Source organism: Chamaea fasciata, unplaced genomic scaffold (assembly GCF_029207755.1).
Source record: "Chamaea fasciata isolate MVZ Bird 193981 ecotype frontalis unplaced genomic scaffold, bChaFas1.0.hap1 SCAF_7, whole genome shotgun sequence".
Taxonomy (NCBI): Eukaryota; Metazoa; Chordata; class Aves; order Passeriformes; family Sylviidae; genus Chamaea; species Chamaea fasciata.
Window position 1 is genome coordinate 40,369,575 of NW_027094092.1, and position 27,368 is coordinate 40,396,942.

At 39.9% G+C, this 27,368-nt stretch overlaps 1 protein-coding gene across 6 annotated transcripts in view; it reads left to right on the plus strand.

Moving 5' to 3' along the window:
• The window catches only part of GPATCH2L (G-patch domain containing 2 like), a 39,964-nt gene extending 15,422 nt beyond the window's left edge, over positions 1–24,542 (plus strand). For 3 of the 6 annotated variants that reach the window (XM_066188538.1, XM_066188539.1, XM_066188540.1), the window contains exons 8-10: positions 1,510–1,595; positions 11,027–11,118; positions 16,095–24,542. In XM_066188538.1, the coding sequence (XP_066044635.1) occupies positions 1,510–1,595; positions 11,027–11,118; positions 16,095–16,267 (351 nt within the window). In that variant the 3' untranslated portion in view covers positions 16,268–24,542. Of the gene's footprint in view, positions 1–1,509; positions 1,596–11,026; positions 11,119–13,130; positions 13,283–16,094 lie in introns of those variants that run through there. The other 3 variants (XM_066188541.1, XM_066188542.1, XM_066188543.1) reach the window with 3 other exon arrangements.
• The last annotated feature ends 2,826 nt before the right edge of the window (positions 24,543–27,368 follow it).

Consider the following 27,368-nt stretch of genomic DNA (forward strand, 5'->3'; position numbering starts at 1 on the left):
CAAAAGCTCAGGTTCTTAATAGCAAAGAGCAAAAAAACCACTCTTCCATTTCAGCAGTCATGTTGTAACAGTGCTCCTGGCCATGCACACTCCTTTCTGTTCCTAGGCGAGTTGTTTTATGGTTGATGAGCAGTAGGACTGAAATTGTTTTACTTTTCAGGTGACTAAAAATGTGTAAGTGTCAAGAAATAATTTTCAAGCCTTTGTGCAATTGTGTATTTTCCATTGGTGAGAACATTTTGCAGATTGCTTTTATATTGCTAAAGATAAGAGTAACTCCATAAGCTTTAAAATGACCAAAAGTAAATAATTTTTGTTTTTCTTAAATGAACTTGAATCAGCCATTCCAGTAACAGAGGGTTCCTGGTGATTCTCCCTACTGTGCAGTTGCAGTGTTACTTCACTGACAGTAATCAAGCAGTCCCACTTAAGGAGGAGCTCCCTGATAGCAGCAGCTTTGTGGTGCATCTTCTTTCTTAGAAAGGTGGAGGGTAAAGGCCTAGTACAGACTTCTGAAGTTGCAGATAGCTTATATGATGAGTCCTGCTACAGGTGTGGATTGTTCCTTTGTCCTTATTTAAAAATGATTCAGTAATCCTAGTAATACAAGAAGAGTATTCTGGAGATTGGTGTAGCAAAGCAGATGGAAATTAATTTCCTGCTTGAGGTGTGAATTATAAATAAAGAGGAAATGCCGAATGGGAGTATAGAGCAGCTACCCCAGAGAAACTACCAGTCTAAAGCTTCTGTGTACATATTGAGCAAAGTTTGTTCCATGCATTGATTGCCCAGATTATTCCATTTCTGTCCTGACTACTAAAAATCCTGACCATTGTATCTTCTACAGCAAGCTGTCTTGTGCAGCTTTGATGCCCTCAAGATTTGTCTAGTGTATGTCTCACAGAGTATCTTACGCTAGCCTGACCATGCATTGTTTCAAAAACTTGTTTTAAGCAGTTTGCAAAGACAGCTTGTGAGGTTGGAGGGGAGAGGAAGGAGCAACTCACTTGCCATGAATTGGGTGCTCATTTTGAACTTAACCTGGTGGATCTGAGTCTTCTAGAGATCTGTTTCAGTCATATACACAACCCTTGGGAATACAGGAACTGCTCTGTGGAAAGTTCTGTGCTTGCACAACTCAAAACAGTGACTTTTTTCTCTGCAATGTGAAGGTAGACAAGGTGCTTTCTGAAGGAGAAGCAGACTTTTTTCTCATGGCATGCAGCAATAGAGGACTTATGCTCTTAGTCAACCAGCATTTTTAATAATGCACATTGGAAGAGGAGTGTGCTGAGGCTGTCTGTTGTGAGAAGGTGGATATGAGGTTTGCTGTTTCACCCTTTGTGCTAGCCTTTCATCTGAAGTGTGAGCCTGTTCTCATCTAGTCTTTACCCCTTGAGGTGCTAGAAAGGTCTCCTTATACTGTGTGAACAGAACAGATCTGAGGAGCTTCATCTGGGCACTACTTCTTTTAATGCTTTGCTTAAATAAAATCTCTTGACTTTCCAGTTCAATCCGTTATCTCCTCTGTACTCTCTGGATGTGCTTGCTGATGCTTCCCACCGAAGATGCTCACCAGCACACTGCACTGCCAGGTAACTCTCTTGCTCTCCTTTCTTGGGGTTGTCTCACTTCCCTCTCTTGAATGTCTTCAGTAGTGCTGTGTGATCTGAGCAGTACTCATGGTCCTGTAACTTAACACACTTTTCCCTGGGCAGCCCATGTCCAAACTTAGCACAAAATGTAGCAATGCAGTTTATTTGAGAGTTTCAATGAACTAAGTGCTTATAGTATATGAAACAATGTATGACAGGCAGAACATACTGTTCCTTTAGAAATAACTGCAATGTGTTCTGAAATGTACAAAGAGTTGCTGCAAGTCTGTTTTACAGGTACAAACGGACATAGTATCATTGCCCACTATTAAAATTGGAACAAGATGAGAGAGAAAATGCTGACAAACTGGTGTGGGTGACATGCTGAAGCATTTTGGTATCCTAGATGTCTAAAATAGGCCCTCTGAGCAGATTAAGAACTCACCTGAGGTGACCTCTAATGGCTTGATATCTCTCTACAGCAGTAGCTGAGATTTAGATCTGGTTTGGCCAGATGTTAGGTATATTTGAGGCTGCACAGTTCGGGTTAACATACTATGCAGGCACCTTCTGCTGACTAATCCTAAATTAAATTCAAGTGTTGGCCTTAGAGGTGACTCCTGTTTTTGTGCTGCAGGTGACTATCCAAAGGTAAGGTGCCCTTGAGCTCTTTCCCCATGCAAGTAGACAAAGCCTTGCTTTAGACACAATTCTGCTTATGTGTTTGTACCAGGGACCCAATCTGAAAGAAATGTCTGGACTTTCAGCTTCATGGCTTTCTTTCCCTTGTTAATTAGCAAATAGAGCATGAAAAATGTACTGAGGTTGTATGTGTCTGAACAGAAACTTGGCACCCACCCAGCAAAGCATCTCTTCCCACTGGCTTCTGCAGGGAATTTCGTGATGTTGCACCATGACCTCATGCTGCTGTAGCCAGCATGTTAAAGCTGGAAAAGGGGAGGGAGGAAGAAATCAGCCCTTAAATGTTCAACTGGATGAGAATAAAAAGAATTCAGAAGATTGTGCATCAGCAAATTGATTCCTTTCTGTGCTTTTGCCCCACTCTGGGGATGTTTTCTGCCTGTGAAGCAAGAAGATGGCATGGTCTCTTCGTTTTCAGCTAGGATAACCTTTCTTTTGCCTCCAGTGTTTTACTTGGTGATTTATGGAAGTTTCTCTTCCACAAAGGTGAGCTGGACAAATCTTGCTTGCAAATTCAAACTGGGCAAAATCTCTATCTTTATGATGGTCAATTAAGGCCCTTTCCATAGCCAAACTCTTTGCAAGAGATTTCTAAACCTGGAGAGATTGTGTTTGCTAGCTTTTTCTGGGTGTATAGTCTAGTTAACCAGTTAATATATATCTGTTTGGTTCCCTCCTCTAATGAACAGGTGGCTGGTGTCTGACAAACATAATCACTGATGAATTGTTACTGAATTGACAGATTGTACCATCCCAGATGCAACTGTGTTTTTAAATGCCTGGAATTTGAGAAAATAGTTCCTATTTTAGTGTGAAATGTGCTCAAGAACTTTTATAGGAGAAATAAATATGAAAAGGGTTGAACTCTTTGGTGCAAGGAACTTGCTTTATGTAAAGATGTCACTAAAGGCACAGAAATTGTTCCTTCAGAGAAAAAATTTCTTGATAGTAGTTCTTCTTTAGCTTTACATGCCAAGCATACTCGTTAGTGGTCCGTTTTTTTAGAGGAGGTTCATCTGATCTCTGAAAGCTGGGATAAGCTATTGCCCTGGTTTACATCTGCTTTTGCCTTGTATGGAGTCAATTTCAGTAGTTTATGCCTTAGGAAGCTTCTATCAGCGTGCACCTCATGCTGGAGAAATTCTGCTCCAAAACTTGCCAGACTGGGGTATGTGTGTGTGGGAAGCAAATCCTCTAAAATAATATAAAACATATTCGAAAAGAAATGGTCTTGATGTTGTGGCCATCCAGTTTCTTCAACCTGATGCCTACTGTGCCATGCAAAATCTCCTTTTCTCTGCTTTGTTTCTGCTATTGTGGACTGTGTCCAGTGGAGTATATTTACCAAGTGGAGTCTTTTCTCTGCTATGAAACTGTTTTCTTTGTCTCACTGGTGGTTTTTGGGGCAGTTTATCTGGAAGACTGGCAACCCAGTACTTTTGTTTAAACAGAGCTGAAGGCCAGAATACTGAGCGCAACTGAGGATTGAGGAAGAACCTCCTCCTTGACACGGACAAGCCTATGTGGAAGGTTCCTTGGGAAGTCTTATTTGAAAGGCAGTATAAATTGTACACTACCTTTCTTGATTTATGTCTGTGATGAGAAGAGCTTTCATTCAAAGTGTATGCACAGCACTGGGAATTTCACACCCATCATTAGAAACAGTTTGGTGTGTGTGGTGACTGTTATCATTAGTGGTATAATTTTATTTTGTGAAGCAAGGAGAGTTTTCTGCTTTCTTGCAGTCCTCTCAAGGGATGGCTGGTGTATTAATTTGCTGTATTGCCTCCTGGCTGTTCCCAGACTGTTTTTCCTCTTCATCATGGAATTTTTAATGGCCCTGCTGCCTCTCGGGAGGCGTGCAAGGAAGAGTACCTCAGGGATCTCTTCTTTTTTCACATGCCTATAATTACTCTCCTTTAAGAGCACAAAACGTTTGCTAATCATGTCTTGTCTGTTAAGGTTTCGACTTCATGATGCAGACTGCTAAAAGCAAGCAAGTAGGGACTTACATGGGCTACTCAAGGGATCCTTCCCTCTTTCCCCTCTGCCTGTTTGCCTCTCTGGGAGGTGTGGTCTGAACAGAATTTTGTTGTCGAGCTCCTTCTACTTAAGAGGATTTTGTACAGGCTGAAGTTGAATATCTTGTTAGATGTTGGTTATTCAATATTCTGTAGCTGAGAAGATGTTTTAGGTTGTTGGTTGATGGAATGCTATTCCCTTGAGCCATCGTAAGTTTCAGAAGAGCCTAGAACCAATGTTCCCTTTAATTTGAATAGCAGGCAGAATAAGAGAGGAAGGTAGAAGATAAATTGTCCCTAATGCCGTTTATTATTTGCCTAGCCTTGAAAATAGGATTATGAGTGAAAAAAAAGCAATTAAATGCTCCCACTGGAGGTCATAAGAAAAGTGGACCTTGGATGGCAGGTAGATGTTGAAGGTGGAGACCTGAAGAATTGTGTTAGACTTCTGAACAATACAGATAAAGAACATTGCTTTGCATGTACTCTGTTAATACTAACTGTAAATCTAGTGTTTCACCTGATTTTGAAGCAAGTCTGTCATCTTGCCTGGAACATGGGATAAAAATATAGAGGGGTGAGTGATCTCCTCATTTACTGCCAGTTGTCCCATACTCTGGATTTGATGGTGCTGTTAAATTGAACAGACTTGAATGTCTCGAATTCTAGTTCCAGCTCTAGAAATACTCGTATGAAAATAAATATTGTTCTGTCACTTCTGTATCTGTGCTACAGAGATCTTGATATTTCTGCCTCTTACCCAAGCATATGGAAATACAGGGATTGCCTTCAATGTCAGGCCTTTTCTGAGGCAGCCAAAGGCGTGAACAGATGTCCACAATTTCATACTTTCCTGCTTGAGCAGGACAGTATCCAGTTCATTCTAGGCAACCTTTCTCCCTGTTTTTCTTTACTCTTTTTCCATTTAGCTGGAGGATTTTCTTGTGTTCCTTTGCTAAAGCCTGGCTTTATTCCAGTTGGGAATATAACTGAATTCTTCTGACAGGCATGCAGTGAACAGCAGCTATCAACCTAGTGTCACATGCAGTCGACTGAGGCCTAATATTCCCATTTTGATGAATCCTAATTCTCTGGAGTGAAAAATAAATTCCCCTTGGCTTCAAATTTTTTTTTTACTTGCTATTTCAAATCCGTGTACTCAGCAGATCTGGCAAACAGTAGGAGTCTTTCTGGCACAGATACAGTGTGATTCAGTGTGAAAATAGGGAATATAATATATGGGATCACATCTTCTCTGCTTAGAGTGCTTACATGGAAAACAAGAAGAAAATGCATTCCCTTGCGTTTGCCACACGCAGACTTTTAGGAATGGAATTGCCACATCATTATAATGCTTACTTGGGGAATGGACTGCTGCTGTTGAAGATCTATGAGATTTAGATGATTGAAGAAGTGAGCTGACCTATTAGAGATTTTGGAATCTGAAAGTGTGCTCTAGAAGCCTTCCCAAGAGGCTCTGCAGGGCATAGGAGACTGCTGTGCATCGGGAATATCTACACTGGGATGTAATAGCAAGAACCACTTGTGTGTGTGGGAGCATTGCATGCAGATAGGATGAGCAAATTGTATTGATTTACACATGTTATGTGCAGATTAGACTGGTGCCCAGCTGGCTCTGTAGTCAAAGAGGAGGAAAAATTCTGCTTTTACTGTTAATTTTGTGAAGCCACCATCAACAGCCTCAGGTAACACCTCAGGGCTTAGAGAAAGAGCCTTTCATTTGGTTTGTGTTTGCTCTGAATAGAGCATCACAACAGCAACAGCTGGGTTGTGTGGAGTTTTAGTAGCAGTTTCTTTGTTAAAAGGCAGTCTCTATTAACATTCACTTTAACATGAGGATAATAACATCCCTTGGTTTTATAGTAGTAGACTAGTGACTGCCTCTCACTTTCACTGTATAATCCATGTGCTTTGCTTCTTCTGAGGATAGGGTTTAGAATAAACAGTGTAAGCAGACAAGCTGGATGATGTGAGGTGACAGAGAGAGGCATACACCCACAAGTGTGCGATGTGCCTCTTGCCTCCAAGAAGGCCACAGGTTGTCCAATTTAGCTCTGTATGGCCTTTTCAGAGACCTTTGTTGTGAGACTGAGATTTTTACCCTGACTTTTAAAAGAGTGGACATCTTGCTACAATTCAGACTTCACAGATAGCGAAATTTTCAGGGTCCTGATGCTGTTCAGTAAGATTTTTTTGTGGGCTGGTGTCTCCTTGTGCTCTGCATTGTCTCCCACAGATTTTATTGCCAATCCTAATTCTCTGTTGACATACTGAGGTAGATGAGGGGCAAGCTCCAGTGCACAGTCATCTCAAACTGTAGAAGTGAGATGGGAGTCCTGTGTATGCAAGTACTGGTCATTAAAAAACATGTAAATAAAGTCATAGAATAAATATGTGGAAAATAAATGAAAGGAAGCATTACTTCTGACACATTAGAGACTACCATGAATTTCATCTTTCTGTATAACAAAGCCTGTTTTTTCTCCACCATGACCTGCATGCAAAACTGGGTACCATAAGTACTATGTTTAAAAACAAAAACAAAAGACAAAAAGTATTTCCTGAACAATTCCTTTAGTTTGTGATTACAAAAAATATTATCGCTGTCAAAAAGACACTATAGACTTTTCATATTGTTGAAAGCCGTTTTTCCTATACATGTGTAATTTTTCATTCACTAACTCCTGGCAGTGACTGCTGTGTGAGTTGAATATATTGCAGCCAACAAAACAGCCACATTTTTGATCCTGATATGTTTCTCTAAGTGTGTTGTGCTTTTTCTCTTCCAGGGTTAGAATTTCAGTCATTTCTAGATTGTGAGCTACATTTTCATGTTAATCTCTGGTCACCTGGCAGATCCACCTGTGACTAAGTATTGTGACTTTGTTTTTTTTCTTATGACAAACCTGTCATGGTCCAAAAGAAACCAGGGAATTATTTTCTCATTTCTGTTTATGCAACATTGAAGAAAGCATGGAGGCCTAGCAGAAGAGATTGAAGGCTAATAAGGACAGTGTAAGTCCTATTCTAGTTTGTAAGTTTAGGCCCAGATCTTTAATCTCACAGAGTTCTGGTCTCAGCCTTCTTCACAGAGAGGGCTGTGACAATGCACAAATATGCATTTTCTGTCAGCCTTTCCTGTTCTGGTCTACTTAAGAGTAATTTTTAACTGTTCAGAAGAGTTGTTAAAATACAGCTTTGGAAGGAGATCTAATTCATCAATGCAACTTGTGACATTTTCATGTCTTACAATTCAGCCTGTCCACTGATATGTTGGGTGCTGGGCATATCCGTGACTTGATTTTCCTAGTGGTGGTGGTGTTTGTAGGAGTGTACTGTTAAACTGGGATTCACTAATTTTGTTAATCTCATTGATATAGACCTTCATGGAAGCTAGTGATTAGAATTCTAATTTACATTGAGAAGTGTGATATCTAGCAAAAATCTCATAAGTTATACCTCAGACATCCTTTCTGTTCATGCCTTAATGAGGCCTATCATCCCTGAATGCAGTCTTCTGCTCTTCTCTCTCCCAAGGTACTTACCACCTGGAGATTCCCTGCATGCAGATTTATGGTGCCTGTAAAGTGCATCAGCCACTTGAAGTGACACTTTTACCACTGGGTCAGTCAGAGCCATTGAGTAATCAATAGGTTCCTGATTTACTAACTGAAGTGTGGGTGATCAATAAGGGATAAACCTGAATGAAAAACATGTTACTGAGAGAATTTATGACCTCTGAGCCTTTGTATCCTAGAGGCAGGGCTACTAGATACAGCGTTCTTGCTTGTAGTTTTCAACTGACGTATGATTTTTGCCTTCGCTTTCGCTACAAGAAGGGATTTTGAGATTCTTCTGTTCTCATTTTTCTTTTTTTTTTACCCCTTGTGTAATCATCACCTAAGGGTAGATGTTTGAGTATGTAGCTGAGAGCCAGGAGCTTTTATGCAGAATCTAACTGTAACATTTGTGAGCTGGGAAAAAGTGCATAAAGTCTCTTGGAAATGATAGTGCATACTTCTTTCCTCGTCCATAGTGATTCTCCACCAAGGGTTAGCTGGCTAATGTTGGTGTAAGTTCATAAAATTAAAAAGGGAACATTTTAAAATTATTTTTGTTGTTACTGGTATATTCTTTAAAATTAATTGGATTATTATATACAATTATGTAGTCTTGCAGTTAGTAATATAATACTGTGTCACTGATGCAAAATAAAAACCTGAATGTTTTCTTCAGGCTATGTGTGTTTAGATGTTTCAGAATACGTGGTTGCAGCTATGTTAAAACACTGTATAGCTACTATTATAGTCATGTACAAAACCAGTTTTTAGCATCCACCGAGTTACTTAGAGGTGAGTCACTTCAGTGTGCAAACATGAGATTTGAATGTGCATTCTGTAGGTATGCCAGTATTTTTGAAAGCTTTTCACCTCCAGGGATGATTTCTCTAACCACCTCCCTGGGCAGTTCATTCCAATGTTTGACAACCCTTTCCTTAAAGAAAGTTCTCCTGATAGCCAACCTGAACTTCCCCTAGTGCAGCATGAGACTATATCTTCTCATTCTTTGGCCAGTTGATTGCAAGTTGAGAAGAAACTGACCCCCACCTGGCTACACCCTCCCTTCAGGTAGTTGTAGAGAGCAGTAAGGTCTTCCCTCAGCTTCCTTTCCCCCAGGCTAAACAACCCCAGCTTCCTCAGCTGCTCCTCATAGCGCTTCTGCCCCAGACCCTTCACTAGTTCCATTGCCCTTCTCTGGACATTCTCCAGCACCTCAGTGTTCTTGTAGTGAAGGGCCCAAAACAGAACATAGGACTCGAGGTGCAGCCTCCCCGAGTACAGGGGAATGATCCCTTCCCTGGTTCAGCTGGCCACAATATTCTTGGTCCAGGCCATGATGCCACTGGCCTTGGCCACCTGGGCTCACACTGGCTCATGTTCAGCTCCTGTTGATCAGCACCCCCAGGCCCTTTTCCCCTGGGCTGCTTTCCAACCACCCTTCCCCCAGCCTGCAGCCATGAATGGGGTTCTTGTGGCCAAAGTGAAGAACCCAGCCCTTGGTCTTGGTGAGTTTACTGAGAGTACACTCAATCCCTTCAGGAGATTTCTTTGTCTGGTTGTATTAATATGTGCTCCCAGATTTGAAAAACTGACTCTCTGTGAAATGTAGCACAATTTAAGAATTTTTGAAACTGTTCTTCAGTGGCAGGTTTAGAGGACAGATCTTAGAGACTTCTCGTAGAACTTTTGAATTTTAGTTAAGATGGAACAGTAGGTATTTCCTTTATTTTGTGGTTGCACTTCTTTTTCAGGTGAGTAGATAGACCCAGCAGCATTCACTTTATAGGCTGGACTAGTATAGGAATTTCTTTGTGGTCCCTACACTGTTCTGTATAGATACAACAGCACAGTTTGGTTTTGCATAAATACAGTATCTAAAATAATACATACTGTAAATACGTGGGTTTGGTTTTTTAGTAGATTTTTGTCATGGAAATTAAAATGTAGGAAGTTTTCCTTTTGTTATATTTCAAAGGCTTTAGTATGTGATAAAAGTGTTTGTTGAACTTTAAGGATTTAAAAAAAATCAAAATAACAAGCTTTGAAGATACTGAAGCTTTTCAGCACTTAATCATCAAAATTATGGTTCCAGATTTTACACCATGTAAGCTCCTCACAGTCTTTAAATGATTTTATTTGCACTGTAGTTCTGCATTTTGCACATCGGATCTGATGATAAGAGTGACCAAGAAACTTGCCAAAGGAAGTCTGTTATATTGGACCAAAAAGGGATTTGACCCCAATGTCATTGTTAAATTATGCATTTATGTTCATTATGGATGGTATTTGAGGGAGTTCTCTGGTCTGCTGCAAAGACTTTTATTTCTGAATGAAACTTCTCTGTTTCTTACAGGTATATGACTTGGAGGAGTTCTCAGCTTAAGTCAGCTCCAACAACACAGATTTTTTTCTTAGTTGGCAAATGGCCACTTCTTAATTGGCAAATGATTAAACCGGAACAGCCATCAGTAGCCTTCAGACTTAACACTTGATATTAACAGAATAGATTATGCCTTTAAGTCCATTTAGAGGTGCAACAAGGCTGCCATGAGTCAGATTCAGCTGTTTGCACAGCACTTTGATAAGGAAATAATGATTTTAAAAACTCATGGGACGGTTCTGCATTCCTAACTTTACGAACTTACTACTGTAGTGAAAACAATATGCATGGACATTTGGCATTATAGGTACATTCTAAGATGATGACAGTACCAAATAGATTGCAAAATAATTTCTGACTAAGGAGCAAATATCACACAGTTTATATGAAGAGCAATCTTGCAGACATTTGTTATTCTTGCATAGAAGTAATGGTAGGACATGTCATATCACTGCTTGATCACATCTTTATGTATGCAATGAGTTGGTTTGGAGTTAATACAAAACCAGATCCTTTAAAGGCTGAGAAATAATTATTCTTCTGAACAGTTTATGTGTGAACTCTTAAAGGAAATGGAAACACCATTTATACTGACAAAGATTGTGAGCAAAACTCCCTGAGAAACTTTTGGGTTGTGCTACTTACTAGTTAAGAAGCTGATGGGAAGGTAGGAGGTTGAGGTGACTGGTCAGTCTTACAGAAATGTGATATTGGAATCAAGTTTAATTTGTTTTATTTTCTCCATAGGCAAGCAAATGTCCACCTGGGACCACCATGTTCAAGGGACATCAAGAGGAAACGAAAGCCAGCTGCAGCCTCCATGTCTAGCCCAACATCAGGTAACCTGCCAGCATTTTTATAGTCATGTCCTTTTTGAGAAAAGTGCCATAGGCAAAAGTAGTGTTACTTTGGTTTGAAACTAATGAAATGTGAAAGAGCATATCATGTGGTTTTGCATAGCATCAAAAGCCTCCTACTAAACAAATTTTTGGGAATGTAGCAATGTTAAGTTAATATAATTTGCAGTGCCTCACCTTACTATGAACAGTAATTTGCTTCTTCATAAGGTGTTATTTCCACTGTCCTAAATTATGAAGTTCATGGTAAAAGGCAGTTGATCAGTATGCACAGTGTGTTCCATCAGTGTCGGGCTGGCATTAGCTGGTGGGTCTGATGCCCTTTATCAGGGTATTTGTAGACATTTTCACAGGAGCAAAAATTTGGCAATTTCTGTATCATCGCTGGGTGAAACCACTTATTCCCTGGGGGTTGTCTTATTCTTCTGGATGAAAATAGTTTTCTCTTGTTACAGGGATGTAGTCATTAAAATCCTAGTCTCTTTTCATGTGGTAAATTTCTGAGAAGTCATTGATTAGTCATCAGAATATGAAAAAGCTTTGATCTGGTGAACGTGGCGGGTTTTAGGATGCTTCTTTCTGTCATTTCACCTTAGCCTCTCTTGCAATTATCCCCTGCACACGTTCTTCCAACTAGTTTATTAAATAACTCTTCTTGTAATCCAGTAACAAAGTAGTGGGTAAGATGATGGAAAAAATGGAGATGTGGAAACAATGGGGAAGACCAAATAAACTGATGATTAGTAGGAGGAAGTTTGTATTTCTTCCTTGGGCTGGTGGATAAACAGAATAATGAAGTAGGGAGAAAGCTGAGCTTTCTCTCCAGGCCACTGATCTGGATTGCAAACTGTTGGAAAGGTTCTGTACTAAAAAAGAAGAGAAAATAACATTAATAATCTGTTGTTCAGCAAGGGTCTTATCTATTATTGATTATTTATTTAGGTTATTCTTTACTGGCATTTGAGTATTCCATTTTGGGATATTCAAACTTCTGTAGTAAAAAGGATAGTATCTGAAATCACAGAATCTTAGCACTGAAATACTAGATTTTCTTGGTAGAAGTGCTATTGTCTCACTGTCCCTTGTTACCTGTCCATTTATTTATTATTCAGAATGTATTCTGTACTGTATTGCTGGTCACTTTCTATAAGGAGAGCTTCTGTTTCCGTGCCTACATGTTTCAAAATACTATTTAAGGTGTACTTACCTGATTACGCAAATTGTATAGTGAACACTTTTTGTAGAGTTGAGAGTGCATCTGGAGTGGAACTCAGCTGTGGAAAGTAGCACAGGGTTTTGGAAAGCTTTATTATTATGGATGAGGGAGAGAGGGTTATTATGTATTACAAAATAAGTAAGGAGCATGGTTAATAGAGTACAGGCAACGTGCTTATGCTGATCATCAAGAAACAAGGTCTGCAAAGTCTTTAATGGTCAGAAATGGTAAAGATCTCTTTCTCAGATCCTGTTCAGAAATACCCCAGCTAAGTGAACAGCTGTGGGCAGGGTTTGCTGTAGTACTGACTTGTGGAGAGAAACTTTTATGATTTGGTAACTGAAGCTGTGTCCTAAATGACGTTCTGCTACAGACTCCCAATTACAGCTGAAGCACAACCTGGACACGTAATTTGGAAACTCCTGGAATCTGATGTTATTTCTGTCAAAGGAGATTTGGCTACGGAATTACTAATGCCTAAAAAGATATGTAATATTATTCTGCAGTTATGTAGAATTAATTGGACACTCTTACATTTGTTGGATATTGATGAGATAAAGATTTTTCTCCCGTGTGCCTGAGGAGTCATGGCAGCCTCATTTTTTTTCACTTCTGAGGCTTTTTTATGTTTGTGGTGTTTTACTTCTGCAAAAGGTGAAGCACAGGTAAATCAGAATGCAGGCCCATGCCTATCATGCAGGCACAGAGTGCTGGATTTCTTCACCTTTAAATAGCTCCTTCTCTCAGTCCAACTGCTCTCGTCTCACTTGTTGACCAGGTCCTGCTTCAGTGATCTCCTTTTTTGCAACCTGAGTGCCCCGTGGAGGTGAAGGACACAGCCTGAGCTGGCTTCATCAGTCAGCAGAACAAATGGGCTTGCTCTGCCGAACATCGGGCCATCTCGGATTCCACCTCTTTTATAGAGATGAGTGATGAAGAGGGGCTCGTTCCGCTTTGCCGCTGTATTAATACACATCAGGGGCCAGCTCCCGGCACTAAATCACGCTACTGCATACATCTGTTATCGGACTCCTCACCAGTGTGATGAACAAGACTGCAGATAGAGGCTTCCTCGTGTCATTCTTTATAGGATTTTCCTAAAAGAATAAATAGCTCAAATCTCTGCCAACACTATCCCCTGTCACTGTGATGAATTTAGCTTCTTTCTTAAACATGCAGCTACAAATCTTCCCCTGTCGCCTCACCCCCCCACCATCCACAGAAAGTTTTGAGTTGAATTTGGCTGAAATCAGAAGATGCTAATAAAAGGCAGACGAGATGTGGGTGCTATTTCCCTCCTCAGTGCAGGAATGAGAAAAGGCAGCTAGAGATAATGTTTTTTTGAGAACCAAACAACTAGTTTTATTCCATGTCTTCTCACATACTTTCATGAATTGTAATATTTATGAGTTCTGGTGAAGTATCTTTTCCCAGAGACCCTTGCATGAACATCAAAAAACTGCATTACTGTAGAAGTGCCTTGGGTCTCTATTGTATTGGTATAGTATTAAAGTTCTGGTATTAATGCTGCTCTTTGAGGCTAACTGGTGTAAATACCATAACTGAGCTGTTGAGAACAACAAAAAGTGGGCAGAAAATTCAGAATTAATTTGCACTTCAGGAAGTGAGTTTTATCAAAATTAAGTTGGGCAAGCTTACGGAATTCAGAGAGACTGAAAAATTATGTTTTCCACACTACACAATCGAAGAGTGTGAGCCCTAAAGCATGAGGCCTTCACCAGATAAGAACAAAAAGCTAGCTGGTGTAGTTTGGCAGCAGAATAAGGAAATCTGGAGGGAGTTAAGGCTGACTGTACTGGATTAGAGCAGAGATTCATCCAACTCAGTGACCAACAGCCAGTGCATAGGGAGGAAGAAGATCTGTGGTGGTAAAGATCTTTTGACCCTTCAGTGATCTGAGACTTTGAAGGCAAGGATGGTGTCCTTGTGTTTAGTAACTTCCCATTGCAGTGCAGTAGATTTGGAATAATACCCCCAGAGGCACAGTAGAGCTTGTCTGAGAAATACTGCATAAAATTTTATTCTCATGGAAGTTATTCTCTGGTTTGAAAGGAATCTGATGAAGACTGTCACGTCTGTCTTCATTTTGTCAGGATAGGACACAAGTACAGATGGTTGTGCAATAAGTGGTGAACAACTACCGATCTTTACACTGATGTTTTTAATGTTTATGTGGTTCATAATGTAGGTAGTAGTGCACATGGTAACTGGCATCTTAATCAGCTATTTCAGTGAGTCTGGTGTAAAAAACGGCATAAATAGATTTTTGTCTGCCTTGGCATGTATTCACACTTAGCTTGTAAAAAAGGTGACAGCAGCCTGTGAAACTGCTTATTGGAGAACAGTCTGATGAGTAAGAGTAATTTGGTGAATTTTCCCTCTTCTGTTTCTTGTTAACTATTCACTCTTTGTCATACCCAGAAACAAGAAGCCAGTTTCGGTCCTTTTCTTTTTTTTTTTTTTTTATGAGGAAGGATGTAGACCCTAAATGGGGAGGCTGTTAGTAGGGGCACATAGTGTAGTTTTGGTGGTGATTGTGAGTTTAGGACTGACTTAGTTGTTTGGGGTTTTTTCACGTTTTGTATGACTTTCAGATGGAGGAAGATGATGGGCTGGATGTAAAATTGCAAGGTACTTTTATCAGCTGTGTTGTAGCTGTATGGGAATGACTCCTGTTTTTGGCTGTCTAGAAACAGCATTGTTGGGGTTCCAGATCTACTTAATGTGGAACCTCAAGCGTTGAACCAACTTTTTATTTAAACTTCAAAGCAATCTATCCTCTAGTTGAAGCTTGCTGTGGCCTCTTTATCTCCTTCATCCACTACAGAGCAGCAGATGCAACCTGTAATTAAAACACAAAAACAACTATTATCTGTTGTGAGACTGGAATGAAGAAATGTGTTTTGTTTTGAAGTAGTTACTTGTTAAAAAATTCCTGTTTGCCCCAAAGACTCCTATGGCACTTACTCTTCTTTAACCGGCCCTGTTCTGCTTGTGAGTATTGAGTCATTCAGGATGCTGAGAATTGGAGTAAACTCTCATATCTCTAGGTTTTTGACAATCCTGGAAATTTGGGCAACTGTTGGGTTGAACTATGGATCTTCAAATCTCTCTGGCTATTATGGCCTGTCCCATTTTGAAGCTGTGGTTGCATTGAGAAAATGAGAATGGATTTCCACCTAGTTTGACAAGGAGTTTCTTGTCATAATATGCTGATTTACCATGTTGGATTAATGTGGAGGTTCATGGTACTGCCATTTCTGGGTGAGGAGAGGTATGTTTTCCTCCTTAGAGGAGCTTAACAACCTGAAAGTTGCCATGCCTTCGGAGACTTTGAAAATCTCAAGTAGAGAGTTAATTGAGTCTTTGCAAGGAGTCCAAGTTATTTTAAGATGGGTGATTGTCAATTGATTCACTTTAAATATGGGACAGCTAAACCTTTTGATTTTCAACAGGAGCTCTGACTAAGGGAACTAGTTACTGGACTAGGAACTTAGAGTTTTGAATATGGAATTGTTAGAGCAAAATTGGTAATGCTGTCAAGAACCTCTACTTCAAAGGAATTTGGATGGAAAACTTTTAGAAATTCAATAAATAATATCTTCATAAATGAAATTATGTATACGAGGGGTTTGCCATGAAGTCAGTTGTTCTAACTTTTTTTATTGCCCTTTCTTACTGTCTTCCTCTGTTACCCCTTTCCTGCAATTTTATATTCCAGCAACTTTATCTGTTCACATGGATGCAGCAGAATCAGAGCTACCAGCATCACCATCCTTGAGATCCCAGAACTCCGAGTGGACCGGGAAAACACCAGCAGCTGAGAAATCTACCATTGCTGTCTCCAGTAACCTTTTTAAAATGCCACCAGAGAAGAGCCCTGGATACAGCTGAAAGGAAGCATTGCAACTGTAAAAGCTTGCTCGATTTTGGAAGTGTTTGAGTCTGGTGTTTGTCTGCACCAGACATCTTGTTTGGCAGTAGTGGTATCTTCAGTATTGGTGCGTAATGCGTGCCATCATCCATCCTGGTTTGTGTGCCTCACACACCTAAGTCATGTTTGTGAATCTATGTTTAAGAAAAGGTAATCAGTGTTGGGACTGCAGTGACTTTTAGAAATTTTCCTGCTATCACTGTATTTATTATGAATTCATCTCTTTCCCTGATTCCAGTTCATATGTAATGGGTCATGTACAGATGCTTTTGGGTTTTCAGATCATTATTCACCCCCTGGACATGTTGCTTGTTTGTGTATTTGGCATTTTCAGGGTGAAAGTTCCTCTGCCATTCAGGGAGGCAGGAGTCTCCCTCTGCCTGCTTCCAGGCCAGAAGGATTTCTTGGCTGGGGAATGAGGAAGGAATACTAACACATTGAAACGTGGAACCTGAATCTTGTATTAGCAGAATGTTTTGTGGCCAAGTGCTAATGGACTCAAATCATGTTGCAACTGGCAAAGCAAATATGGTGCTTGTCTACGTAGAAATTGCCATTAGCTCACTGGCCACATTGTCCATTAGACCTTTTCCTTCTCCATTGTTCTGAATGTCTTCAATCTTTATTGTGTGTTGCATGTTCAATTCTAAGCCTCCTGCTGGATAAGGATTTGGGAGAACTACCTGGACGTAAATGTGCAAGCTGGTGTCCTGGATGGAAACCCGGACCCTTGAATATTGTTGCAGTATGGTAGAAGATTATATAAAACATCCATGTCTCAGTGTATAAACTAAAAAATATGTTAGCGTTTCTAAAGGATGCTTGTTGAAGTTAACATGCCATTGAACAAAAAAGCCATTTAAAGTGTCACCTGAGTTCAGAGCATTATGGGTATAGATTAGACTCCTTCTGTATCATGCCTTCTCTCCCTTCAAAAGTATTGTCTGCTATACGTACTGGAGGTGTCTCCACCTGCTGATGATTGGACATTACACTGCGGGATACACTAAAGAGATTCTCTTCATAGAACTTCTACTACCTTCTACCTTCTGTGTTGCAGAATATATGGACAGGGATTTCTTCCCTCTCTTTAATAACTCTGGAGCTTACCTTGGACTACATTTTCAGAATATGTACCTGTATAGCATGTGCCAAGGAACAGGTGGCCTCACAGCTTCTTAAGTCCTTTAAAAATAGGATCTGTTTGTATGAATAGAACTTTTGGCTTTCCTTGTTGGAACTTTCAGGCGGGATCATTTAAACTTGTAAAATCTATTTTGATTGTGGTGGTGCATTTAGCACTCGTAAGCAAATAGCAAAATTTGTGTCATTTTAGTGATTTTGCAGTTTTCTGCTCTCTTACGAATCAAATGACTGAGGGACAGATTTGATTGGGGGAATAGGAAGTAGTGATTTATATTAACTATATTAAAATGGGAAATGGTCATAATATACATGAAACAGAAACTGAATGACTTGCTAAATCATGATTGACACATATAGTTAGTTATACTGCATACACACTGTGTCTGATCCCCTAATACCTACTTATTCTTGGGGAGACATCCAAATTGGATTTATATTTTGCAGCACAAGCAAACTGTCAGATCTGTCACTATAAATCCTTCTAAAAACTTTTTTTTCTTTTTCCTTTTTTTTTTATTTGGGTGGTACATTTTAGAAGTAATTAGAACAGGGAAACCCTTTTTACCTTAATGAAGGAATACAGAAGTCCATTTAAATTACAGGACAAGCTGTAACAGTTTGTGAAGGAAGAAGTGTTCCTGTTTTAGAGTTGTCATGGCTTTGTCTTATTTGTAGCTATTTTGAACAATGGTGTCTAAGGTGTAACACAGGAAGTTTCAGATCTGGAGGGCCTGTAATCTAAAACATCTGATGAGAAGGTAAATCTGAAGAGTAGTGTCTTGACTATCTAGTACTCATGAATACAGTGAATTAGAAAGATGGTCACGTTCTTCTGACAACTTGAAGATAAAATTTCGGATTTGAAGCCTTGTAATCTAAACTGCATGCTGCTCCATTGATAGGGAGTGGTTCCCTAAAAGAGCATTTGCGAAATTGAGTGGTTTTGATCTCATGGAGTATCCTCCACAACCTCTCTTAGTTTGAGTCTATTCAACAGACTGACTCAGGTTACTATTCAGCTAAAATTTTATATTTTAGCCATTGTATTTATTCCCTTTTTAAAATCAATTGTGATATATCTTCCTACATTATGAGTATTGTCAAAAGTGGTTTTTCCTCTTCTGTGATGTCAGGATGCTTTAAAAATTTTTTCAAGAAAGGTGTTAGGGAATCAAGAGCCTTCATCTCATTGTGGTGGTGGAGGGGTGGATTGCAATGCTTCGTGTGATTTTTCTCAGGGGACAGGGAAAGAGAATTCATCAGATTTTCCTATTGAGGTCAGTAGCAGTGTTATCTGGTTAAGCCCTTACTTAGGTTGTAAGCTCCTAGAAGGTGTTTCTTGCCTTTAAAGGCTGATTGTACCCGTGGCAGTAGTGAAGAGCCGCTGTGGCAGGTCTTGTGCAAGTATGGCAAGCCATACTTCCTGCCATGGCAACTTTCTGGAAGCTCCAGGACACTCCAGTTATTGTGGCTGCCCTGTCTTTCCTATTTCTAGATTAGAATCCATTCACACGTCAGTCAGATTCTCAACCAAATTTGATTCTCCTGAGTGGTAGGCAAGTGAAATGGATCATGTATCTTGTTACTCCAGGGTATTTATCAAAATATATCTTCAGACTTTGGTAACTTCATACAGATTTTAATATCTACGGCATTCTTAGATTAATAAAATAACTCAATTTTTTTTGCCTCTTTTTTTCATCTAAGGCAGATTTCTTAGAACTCACTCTGTTCACACAGTGCTCAGTGTGAAGGATACTGCTTCCCATGTGGATTACTTGGGTAGAAAGGAGTAATAACATGCCTTGATTTGGTAGCTGTGCTTCTGCGAAGGTGGTCCAGTATGTGATTATTGCTTCAAAGATACATAGCTCACTCATATTCCACTTTTTGTCCACCAGGACTCCCCAGTCTTTTTTCAGTTTTGTCTTCTCTCCAGTTGTCTTTCTCCTTGCCCTTATGGGAGACTTCAACTTTGCTGACAGGACCTGGGAATACCATACTGGTGTGACAAGCAAGTCTGGGAAATTCCTGAAGTATGTTGAAGATAATTTGTAATCACAAGTACTCAGTGAGCCAACTAGGAAGGATCTCCTCCTAAACCTGTTATTTATTAATAAGGATGTTTGAGAGATATGATGGTAGGTGGCTGCCTTTGCCACAGGATCATGAAATGGGTAATTTTAAAATTTTCGATGTAATGAGGAAAACAGTCAGCAAAATTGCTACCCTGAATTTCAATAGAGCTAACTTTAGGTGGCTCAGTGAGCTAGTTACTAGTATGCTGTTCCTTGAGTGCTGGTCAGTTTTTAGGAATCACCTTTTAAAAGCACAAGAACATGTGATCTCTCTGTGTTGAAAGTCAAGCCATGCAGAAGACCAGGTTAACTGAACAGGGAACTCCTCTTGAATCTCAAAAGAGAAGGAGATTGTATGATCTCTGGAAGCAAGGTTAAGCTTCACAGAAAAATTACAGAGCTGTAGTTCACATGCGCAGGGAGAAGATATGAAAGAATAAAATTTGATTAGAGTTGAAACTGGCCAGTGTTGTGTCTGACAAGCAAGGCTTTTTGAAATACATAAACAGCAAGAGGAGGTCTAAGGAAAACATTGGAATGACACTTGTAGTAGATGATCACCTGACAAATTGGAGTGAAAAAAAAAGTGGGGGCATTCAGTCCTTTTTTTTTTGTCTTGGTCTCAGAATACTGACAGACCTTGGGCTGCCCTATCTTCTGATTTGGAGGACCATTACTGTGGGAATAGTGACTTTCTGTTTGTGTACATGGAGATTGTAAGGGACCAGTTAAATGTTTCTAAGTCTATGAGGCCTGGTGGGATTCATCCCAGAGTACTGAAGGAGCTAGTGGTTGTTGTAGCCTGACCTCTGTCAATCTCTACCAAAGGTTTTGGGAGTTTGGGAAAGGTCCATGCTGACTACAAGCTACTCAGTATTATTCTAGTTTACCAGAAGGGCATGAAGCAAGACCCGAGAAACACAGACCTGCTAGTCTAGCCCCAGCACCTGGAAAAATTATAGAGGAGATCATACTGGGTGCTACTGAAAGGCATTTAAAGTCCTTTAACTCAAAGAATCATAGAATATACTGAGTTGGAAGGGACCCACAGGGATCATGGAGTCCAACAAAAAAGGTGTAGTGGGTGATGTGGTGGTTGGCAGCGGTCTTGGGCATAGTGACCATGAAATGTTAGAGTTTTCAATACTGGGTGAAATAAGGAAGGGCACCAGCAGAACTGCTACCGTGGACTTCAAGTGGGCAGACTTTGTCCTGTTCAGGAGATTGACAAAATCCCTTGAGAGTCAGTCTCGAAGGGCAAAGGAATCTAGGAAGGCTGGATGTGCTTTAGAAAGGAATTCTTAAATATATTCAGGAGCAGCACAATCTTCTTAGTCTTCCTTTGGTTGCTCTCTAATAGCTTTATATCCTTCTTATATTGTGGCACCATAAACTGCACATGGGACTCGAGGTGAGATTGCACCAGAGCAGATCCAAGTGGGACAATCCCCTCCCTTGACTAGATCATGATGTAATTTTAAAACAGAGCAAATAATAAATGGCAAGTTGATGAAAGAGCTGGAAGGCAGATCCTGTTGGAAGTGGTGAAGGAATTTGGTTTTGTCTAGTTTGGAGAAAAGGAGACTGCTCTCTATGGTTTACTGGGGAAGTAGAGAGAGAGGTGCTGGTCTCTTGTCCCTGGTATCTAGTCACAGGGTATGTGGGAATGGTTCAGAGCTGTGCCAAGGGAGATTCAGGCTTGACATTTGGAACCACTTCTCTACGGAGAGGGTGTTCAAACACTAGAGCAGGCTTCCTAGAGAGATGGTTGATGCCCCAAGCCTCTTGGGGTTTAAGAGACCTTTGGACAATGCCCTGTTCAGTTCAGTCCTGAAATGGTCAGTCAGTTGCACTAGTTATTAATTTTAGGTTCTTTCCAATTGAACTGTTCTATTTTCATTATTAACTTCATGATGTTTCTGTCTTTCATTCCTCCAATCTGTCCAAGCCCCTCTTGGTGGTACCCCCACCCTCCAGCATATCAGTGGCTCCCTTCTTCAACATGCTATTATTTCTGATCTTGTTGAGAGTATGTTCTGTCTTTTTCCACTGGGTCACTAACCATCTCTGAACACTATCAATCCCAGTATTGACTTCTAAGGCATGCTTTTCATAAATGGCCATCATGCAGATTTCAAACCACTGATTGCTTAACCTGCCCAGCTTCTCTAATCTTTCTTACTGGATGCCATCCATACCTTCATGTCCAAACCTCCCCCATCTGGCTGTAAGGCTGCTATGAGAGACTGCATCGAGATGCTTACTGAAGTTGGTGGAGACATCATTCTCTGCCCTCTGTGCATCCTCAGAGCCTCTTGTTCTGTCATAGAAAACAGGTGCATAGGCTTGATTTTCCATCATTTAATCTGTCTGTTCCTAGTCATGTCTCTCCTTTGGATGCCTAGAAATGGCTTTCAAAACTTGCTTCATAAAGCTACAGGGGACTGAGATAGGGCTAACTAGCCTGTCACTCCACCAGCTCTCCTCCTTGTCTTTTTAGAAAGGTGATGTATATATACATATATTGTCTCTGGGACCTCATGCGATTGCAACAGTTTTTCATAGACGGCAGTGACCAATCTCAAAATGACAAATTTCTGTGTATTGGGAGAAGATGGACATTCAGTGAAAAAGAAATCAAGACCTGAGGGAAGCCTGTTTTCTAGTTGTTATTTGCACATTTCCAGTAGTTCCAGTGAGGTCTAGTCAGGCTTAATGTGCAGTTTGGTAGGTATTGCAGAAGCCTGAGTTAAAAGAATGTAGTTTCTGTCCTGATGGATTTATGATTTTAAGGTACAGTAACGAGTGAAGAAAGCAGCAAAACAGGAGCTAGAGAGAAACTTGCTAGAGGCTGGGACTAGTGCTACTGAATGATAGATTAGCTTTGTGACTGTGGTATGCAGAGGTGTGTCTTGTCAGCATCATTCTTGAATAATGACATTGAGTAGGTTAGTGCTGTCCTTCAAACCATAGATGCTCTTGCTGTTATTTTGTGGATGTTACAGATACCTGCTTAGTGGGCAGAGGATGAGAAGGGAAATTGTGGGAAGGGCAACAAGAAGCATGATGGAGTGCCTCTTACTGTGACCCCTTCTGTACTGAAGAAGGAAGATGCTACAAAAAACAGTATGTGTGCCTAGATACTGAAAAGAAATTATGTCAAGTGGATAAGAACTTTGCTTTGTTGTCTTGAAGAACAGTTTGTAACCAGAGAACTTTTCAGTAAAGCAAAAGTGAGGGATGCTACATTTGTTCAGAAAATGTATTTTAATAGTCTGTTAGGAGACTATCAAAGGAAGATGAACTTCAGTATTCATTGTGATACTTCATTTCTACGTCTTTCACAGAAAGACACTATTCTGTTCCAGTGTGTGTTTTGTGATTGCGATATCCTTTTGTACCATCCAATGAAGGAAAAAATACTTTACAGTAATGCTTCTCAAGGCATAAAGCATAAGGGAACACTTGCTATACAGGAGGTAAAACAAGATTGTCTTAGGCCATTAACTTTACTGAGTACAAGGCTTGAATTCAGCACAGAGGACATAATATCTTAGTTATACCAAAGCATCTCTTTTTTAAGAAAGTGAATAGTGCCACAGGCAAGTACAGGGAGACTAAACTGGCACCAGTGCCTGGAGTCCCACATGTGGCAGGGCCTCAGTCACATGACATGTAATACAGATTTACATTGTGGAGACAGAAGGAACTTTCAACATCCTTCTCAAGTTTAATGTGGCTTGAATGCCTTCCCAACTGCAAACGTGGCTGTCACTGTGAGTCCAGTGAGTTGAAAAGATGTGCTCACTGGCATGCTGTGGAAAGAGAATTCTTGTACCTGCTTAAATAATTAGTAAAACTGGATAATGGACTGGTACAGCCTGTTATATCAGAGAAAGATGCAAAATATATACACTTGCAGGCAATAATCAGGAAAAGTATTGCTGAACCCTGTGTGTTATGAGCTAGAGTATTCAGTGTCCTAAAGCAGAGATGTCAGTATTATGAGGATGAGCAGGGGTTTGCAATGCTTCCCTCTTGTCCTTGTAACCTCTGAAGGAAATGGGATGAACAGCATGAAAAAGGCTGTACTGTGTCAGACCAAAGGTCTGCTTGTCTTGGTAGTCTGTCTCTCACAGTGACCTGGTTTGGATACCTGGGGGGTACTGTATGATGATGAAGCAGTAATATAGTGACACTTTTTTTTAGTGTTCTCTCAGCTCAGTGATGTACAAAAGATGCACAAACTTCTTCAAGGCTGGAGAAAACATTTTTGAACTTTTGGTTATAGTATTTATCCTGCAACTGGATTTAAATATATTTTTACAAGGACACATCCTGATGATGAAAACATCAAGTAAGGATTAGCATATCTTTGTTTGTAATCAGTTTTCTTAGTAATTACCCTCTTTATAAGTAAATAGCATCTCTTGGAATATTTTTTCCTAATATCAACATCCTGACATTGTTTCTTAAAATGCTTTTTTTCCAGCAAGGTTGAAAAGTCTTGTTCTTTCTTTACAATGAGGCTTTTTTGACATGTATTTGTGTGCCCAGTCAACAAGTCTTATGTAATCCACTAACCCATATACATCATTTTTCATAAGCTTCATACTGTAAAACTTGTCATTTAACCTTTAATTGTACTCCTGCATGAAAATCCCCTGTATTCCACATCCATATGCATTCAGTTCTAATGTCTACACTTGAAGTGTTCTTCAGAGTTACAGAGTAACTGTGAGAGTCACTTATGGTACTCCTTGTAGAGTGTTCTAATGTTGCTATTCAGGCTTCATATACTCATATATCCAAATATGCTGCTAGTCTTTGCTGCCCAAACGCTGCTGTAACACTACCGTAGGAGGTGATATTTAGACAGTTGAGTTTGAATCTGGAGTTCTTACCACTGCTTTTCAATGTACAAGGTCCTAGAAAGTAAGATTTTTTTTTTTAATTCAAAAATTTATTGCGTTTCCTTTAGCAATATTGTAGTGCAATTTTGTACCAATCATATTTATCATTTGCAATACTTAAGAGCTCAATCTGTTTAGTTTTATCAGAAGAGGATTAGAGGTGTCATGCCTATGTGATAGAAAACCCTTTATGGCATCGGAAATACTAAGTAATAAGCCATCTTTTGTCTTGCAGATGGGCATAAAGGTGGACTTGGAGCCAAAGCCTAGGTTGCCTAGGTTGGTGCATGTGAGATTTCATTGCTGAAGGCATTTCTAAGAGGGCCATGATCTGAGACTGGTCCGGCCTAACCAGAGCCCTTGGGCACTGCTGAGAAGTCCTTGAATTTTCCCTCAGGTTTTGACAACACCATACAGTGAACCAAAGCTTCCATCAGTTGCAGTTTAGCTTCCTCCTGCTGTCAAAGAGGGCTCTCCTAGAGATAGCTCACAAATAGATCTACTCTAAGTCTGTGAAGAGCTGCCTCGTGCATGTCCCAAATATTTTATGAGGTCATAAGATTTAGCTGTTTGATAGGGCTTGGACTCTGGGTTCTTGGGACTCTATTTTAAGGTTAACATGTAAATAAGAAAGATTCCTGCTTGTATTCCTCTGTTTTAAATAAGATGTGTATTCTCTGAATGAGGCGCTTGCAGAATCTCTGTTCTGATTATAGAAACTGGAAATAAATCAATATATGAAAGAAGTGTTTTATCTGATACAAAGCGAACTGAGTTGAGAGTGGGGGAAGAGAGGTTTTGCTGACATCTGACTAGATTTACAGTATTGGGCTCTCCATTAATCTGCATGCTTCCTTGACCGTTTCCGTAGGTATAAAGTATAAACTGTGATCTGAAGGTCTGTAGGGAGTTACTATGCTTTTCTTGCTTTGAATTGCAAACCTGAGTGAAGGATTTGAGGTAATTTATCATGTCCATTCTTAGGAGTTTTTTTGTAATGATTTTGTTTCCCAGTTTGTCAGGACATTGTTTCTAGACAACTGAGATGCACCCTGTTTAGAATTTGAAACAATTCTAGGATTTCTTAAATAGCCTTTCATTTCTAAGCCACTGCTTCAGATCTGCCCACTCCCAAATGGGATGTCGTTTAAATGAGCAGGTCAGTTTCAATTGATAGTTTAATGGATATCAATTCATTTTGCCACCACTAACATCCTTTTAAGATAGATTGGCATTGTTCTTTTTTTCCGTGATAACAGTGACTTCAAAGATCAAATGAACAGAGGAGTTTGAATTTTCTTTTGCCTATGCTTGTGTCCCAGTATTAACAGCTATGCATATTTGTGGTAGGAACAACACAGGAATCCCTTTACCTCAACTGTTCTAATGAATAAACTGTAAAAAAATTAGATCCTAAGTGGACTGAATGTTTTTAAATTAAAAGATCAAGATCCTTTGGAAATGGCTTCCAAGTTTTTAACACCGTATTAGGAGTAGAAGGTTGTCCAATTTTTAAAAGTGATTATTTTCCTCTCTCATCTACAAGCTGCACCTGTGAGAACTGGGAAGTGTTCCCAGTGAAATATGCTGATTTTTGTTAGATATAAGGAGTTAGAACAAGGAGCAATAGATTGTCTTATGGGAAGGGCTCAGATTTGGCATACTATTGGTAATGTCAAAAATTTCAGATGTCTAAAAATTAGCTGTTTCAGTCTTAAACTTACTTGCAATTTTGTAATTTTTAAATTTTGAGTAATGAAGCATTTCATCTGATAATTGGATTAATTTCTATTTAAAAAGGAAAAGCTGAATGGTGCTTTTTTACATGTCCTTAATTTTACATCCGAAGGCTGAGAATTTTCTCAGTTCAGTCTGAATAACTGGTAGTAAGTTCGTTAACAGGGCTGACTATGATGCTATTTATCAATTTTGATATTTTTCAAACCATGAAACCTTGCTTCATGTTTTTCCAGCTCATAAAAATAAACTGAAACTACAGATGAATACAAGTCGACTTGCTATGTATTAATGGAGAATTTCTCACATATAAATAAAAGGGTATTTCAAGTCTGGGGTACAAATTTTGTTCTCTACTGTCATAGAACAATTTTGCAGTAAGAACAGATACTTGGTTTTTTAATGAAATATAGAGTTTCAAAGTAGTAAACTACCTTAATTTTATTCATTTTTAGTGGGGGAGTGACAGGGAGGTGTATAAATATGAGAGTTGAGCAGATCTCAGGAGTTGCTGCAAGAGGGCAGATGTAGACAGAGTTTTCAAAACACACTTTAAAAATTGTACCTGGAGATTGGAGAATTGTACCTAAAGATTGGAGAAATCTTCCTGTGAGAAGTGTCACAGCTCACAGACTGCCTGCAGGTGCAGTGATGGCAGACCAGTGGCTCTGATAAACTAATGCCAGCACTGACATTGATGTTTCCCTAGTAATTTTATCACCAGCTTCCTGAGAGGTTCACCGGTGTTGTCTTAGGGCTGTTCTTCACACTGCTTCACAAAATAATTTGCAAGTGCTTGGGCTCGCCTAGCCCTCCTCCATAGGGAAACACATGTTCCCATTTTGAGCCAGACACTCCTACAGCTGAATGTATGGTGAGTGAAAGAAGTCCTGTGTTTTCTTGGCCATCCAGTGAACAGCAAGGGGAGCTTTCATGAATCTTTTATTCCTTTCTGGTCCTTCCTGATACTGTGGAGACAGGAAGGAGGGATTAAGACATGCAGGGTTTGATTCCTGGGTGGGGAGAGGTGGCCATGAGGTGTGGCTGTTGTCCTGCACTCAAACAATGCAGGGGCTAAACGGGGAAGGTGACATTTCACCCTCCTCTCTACACTGATAGGCTGCATGACTCTAAACCATGGGCTTCATCTGCTTACATATGTATTTAGACATTTAAATAAGAATCTT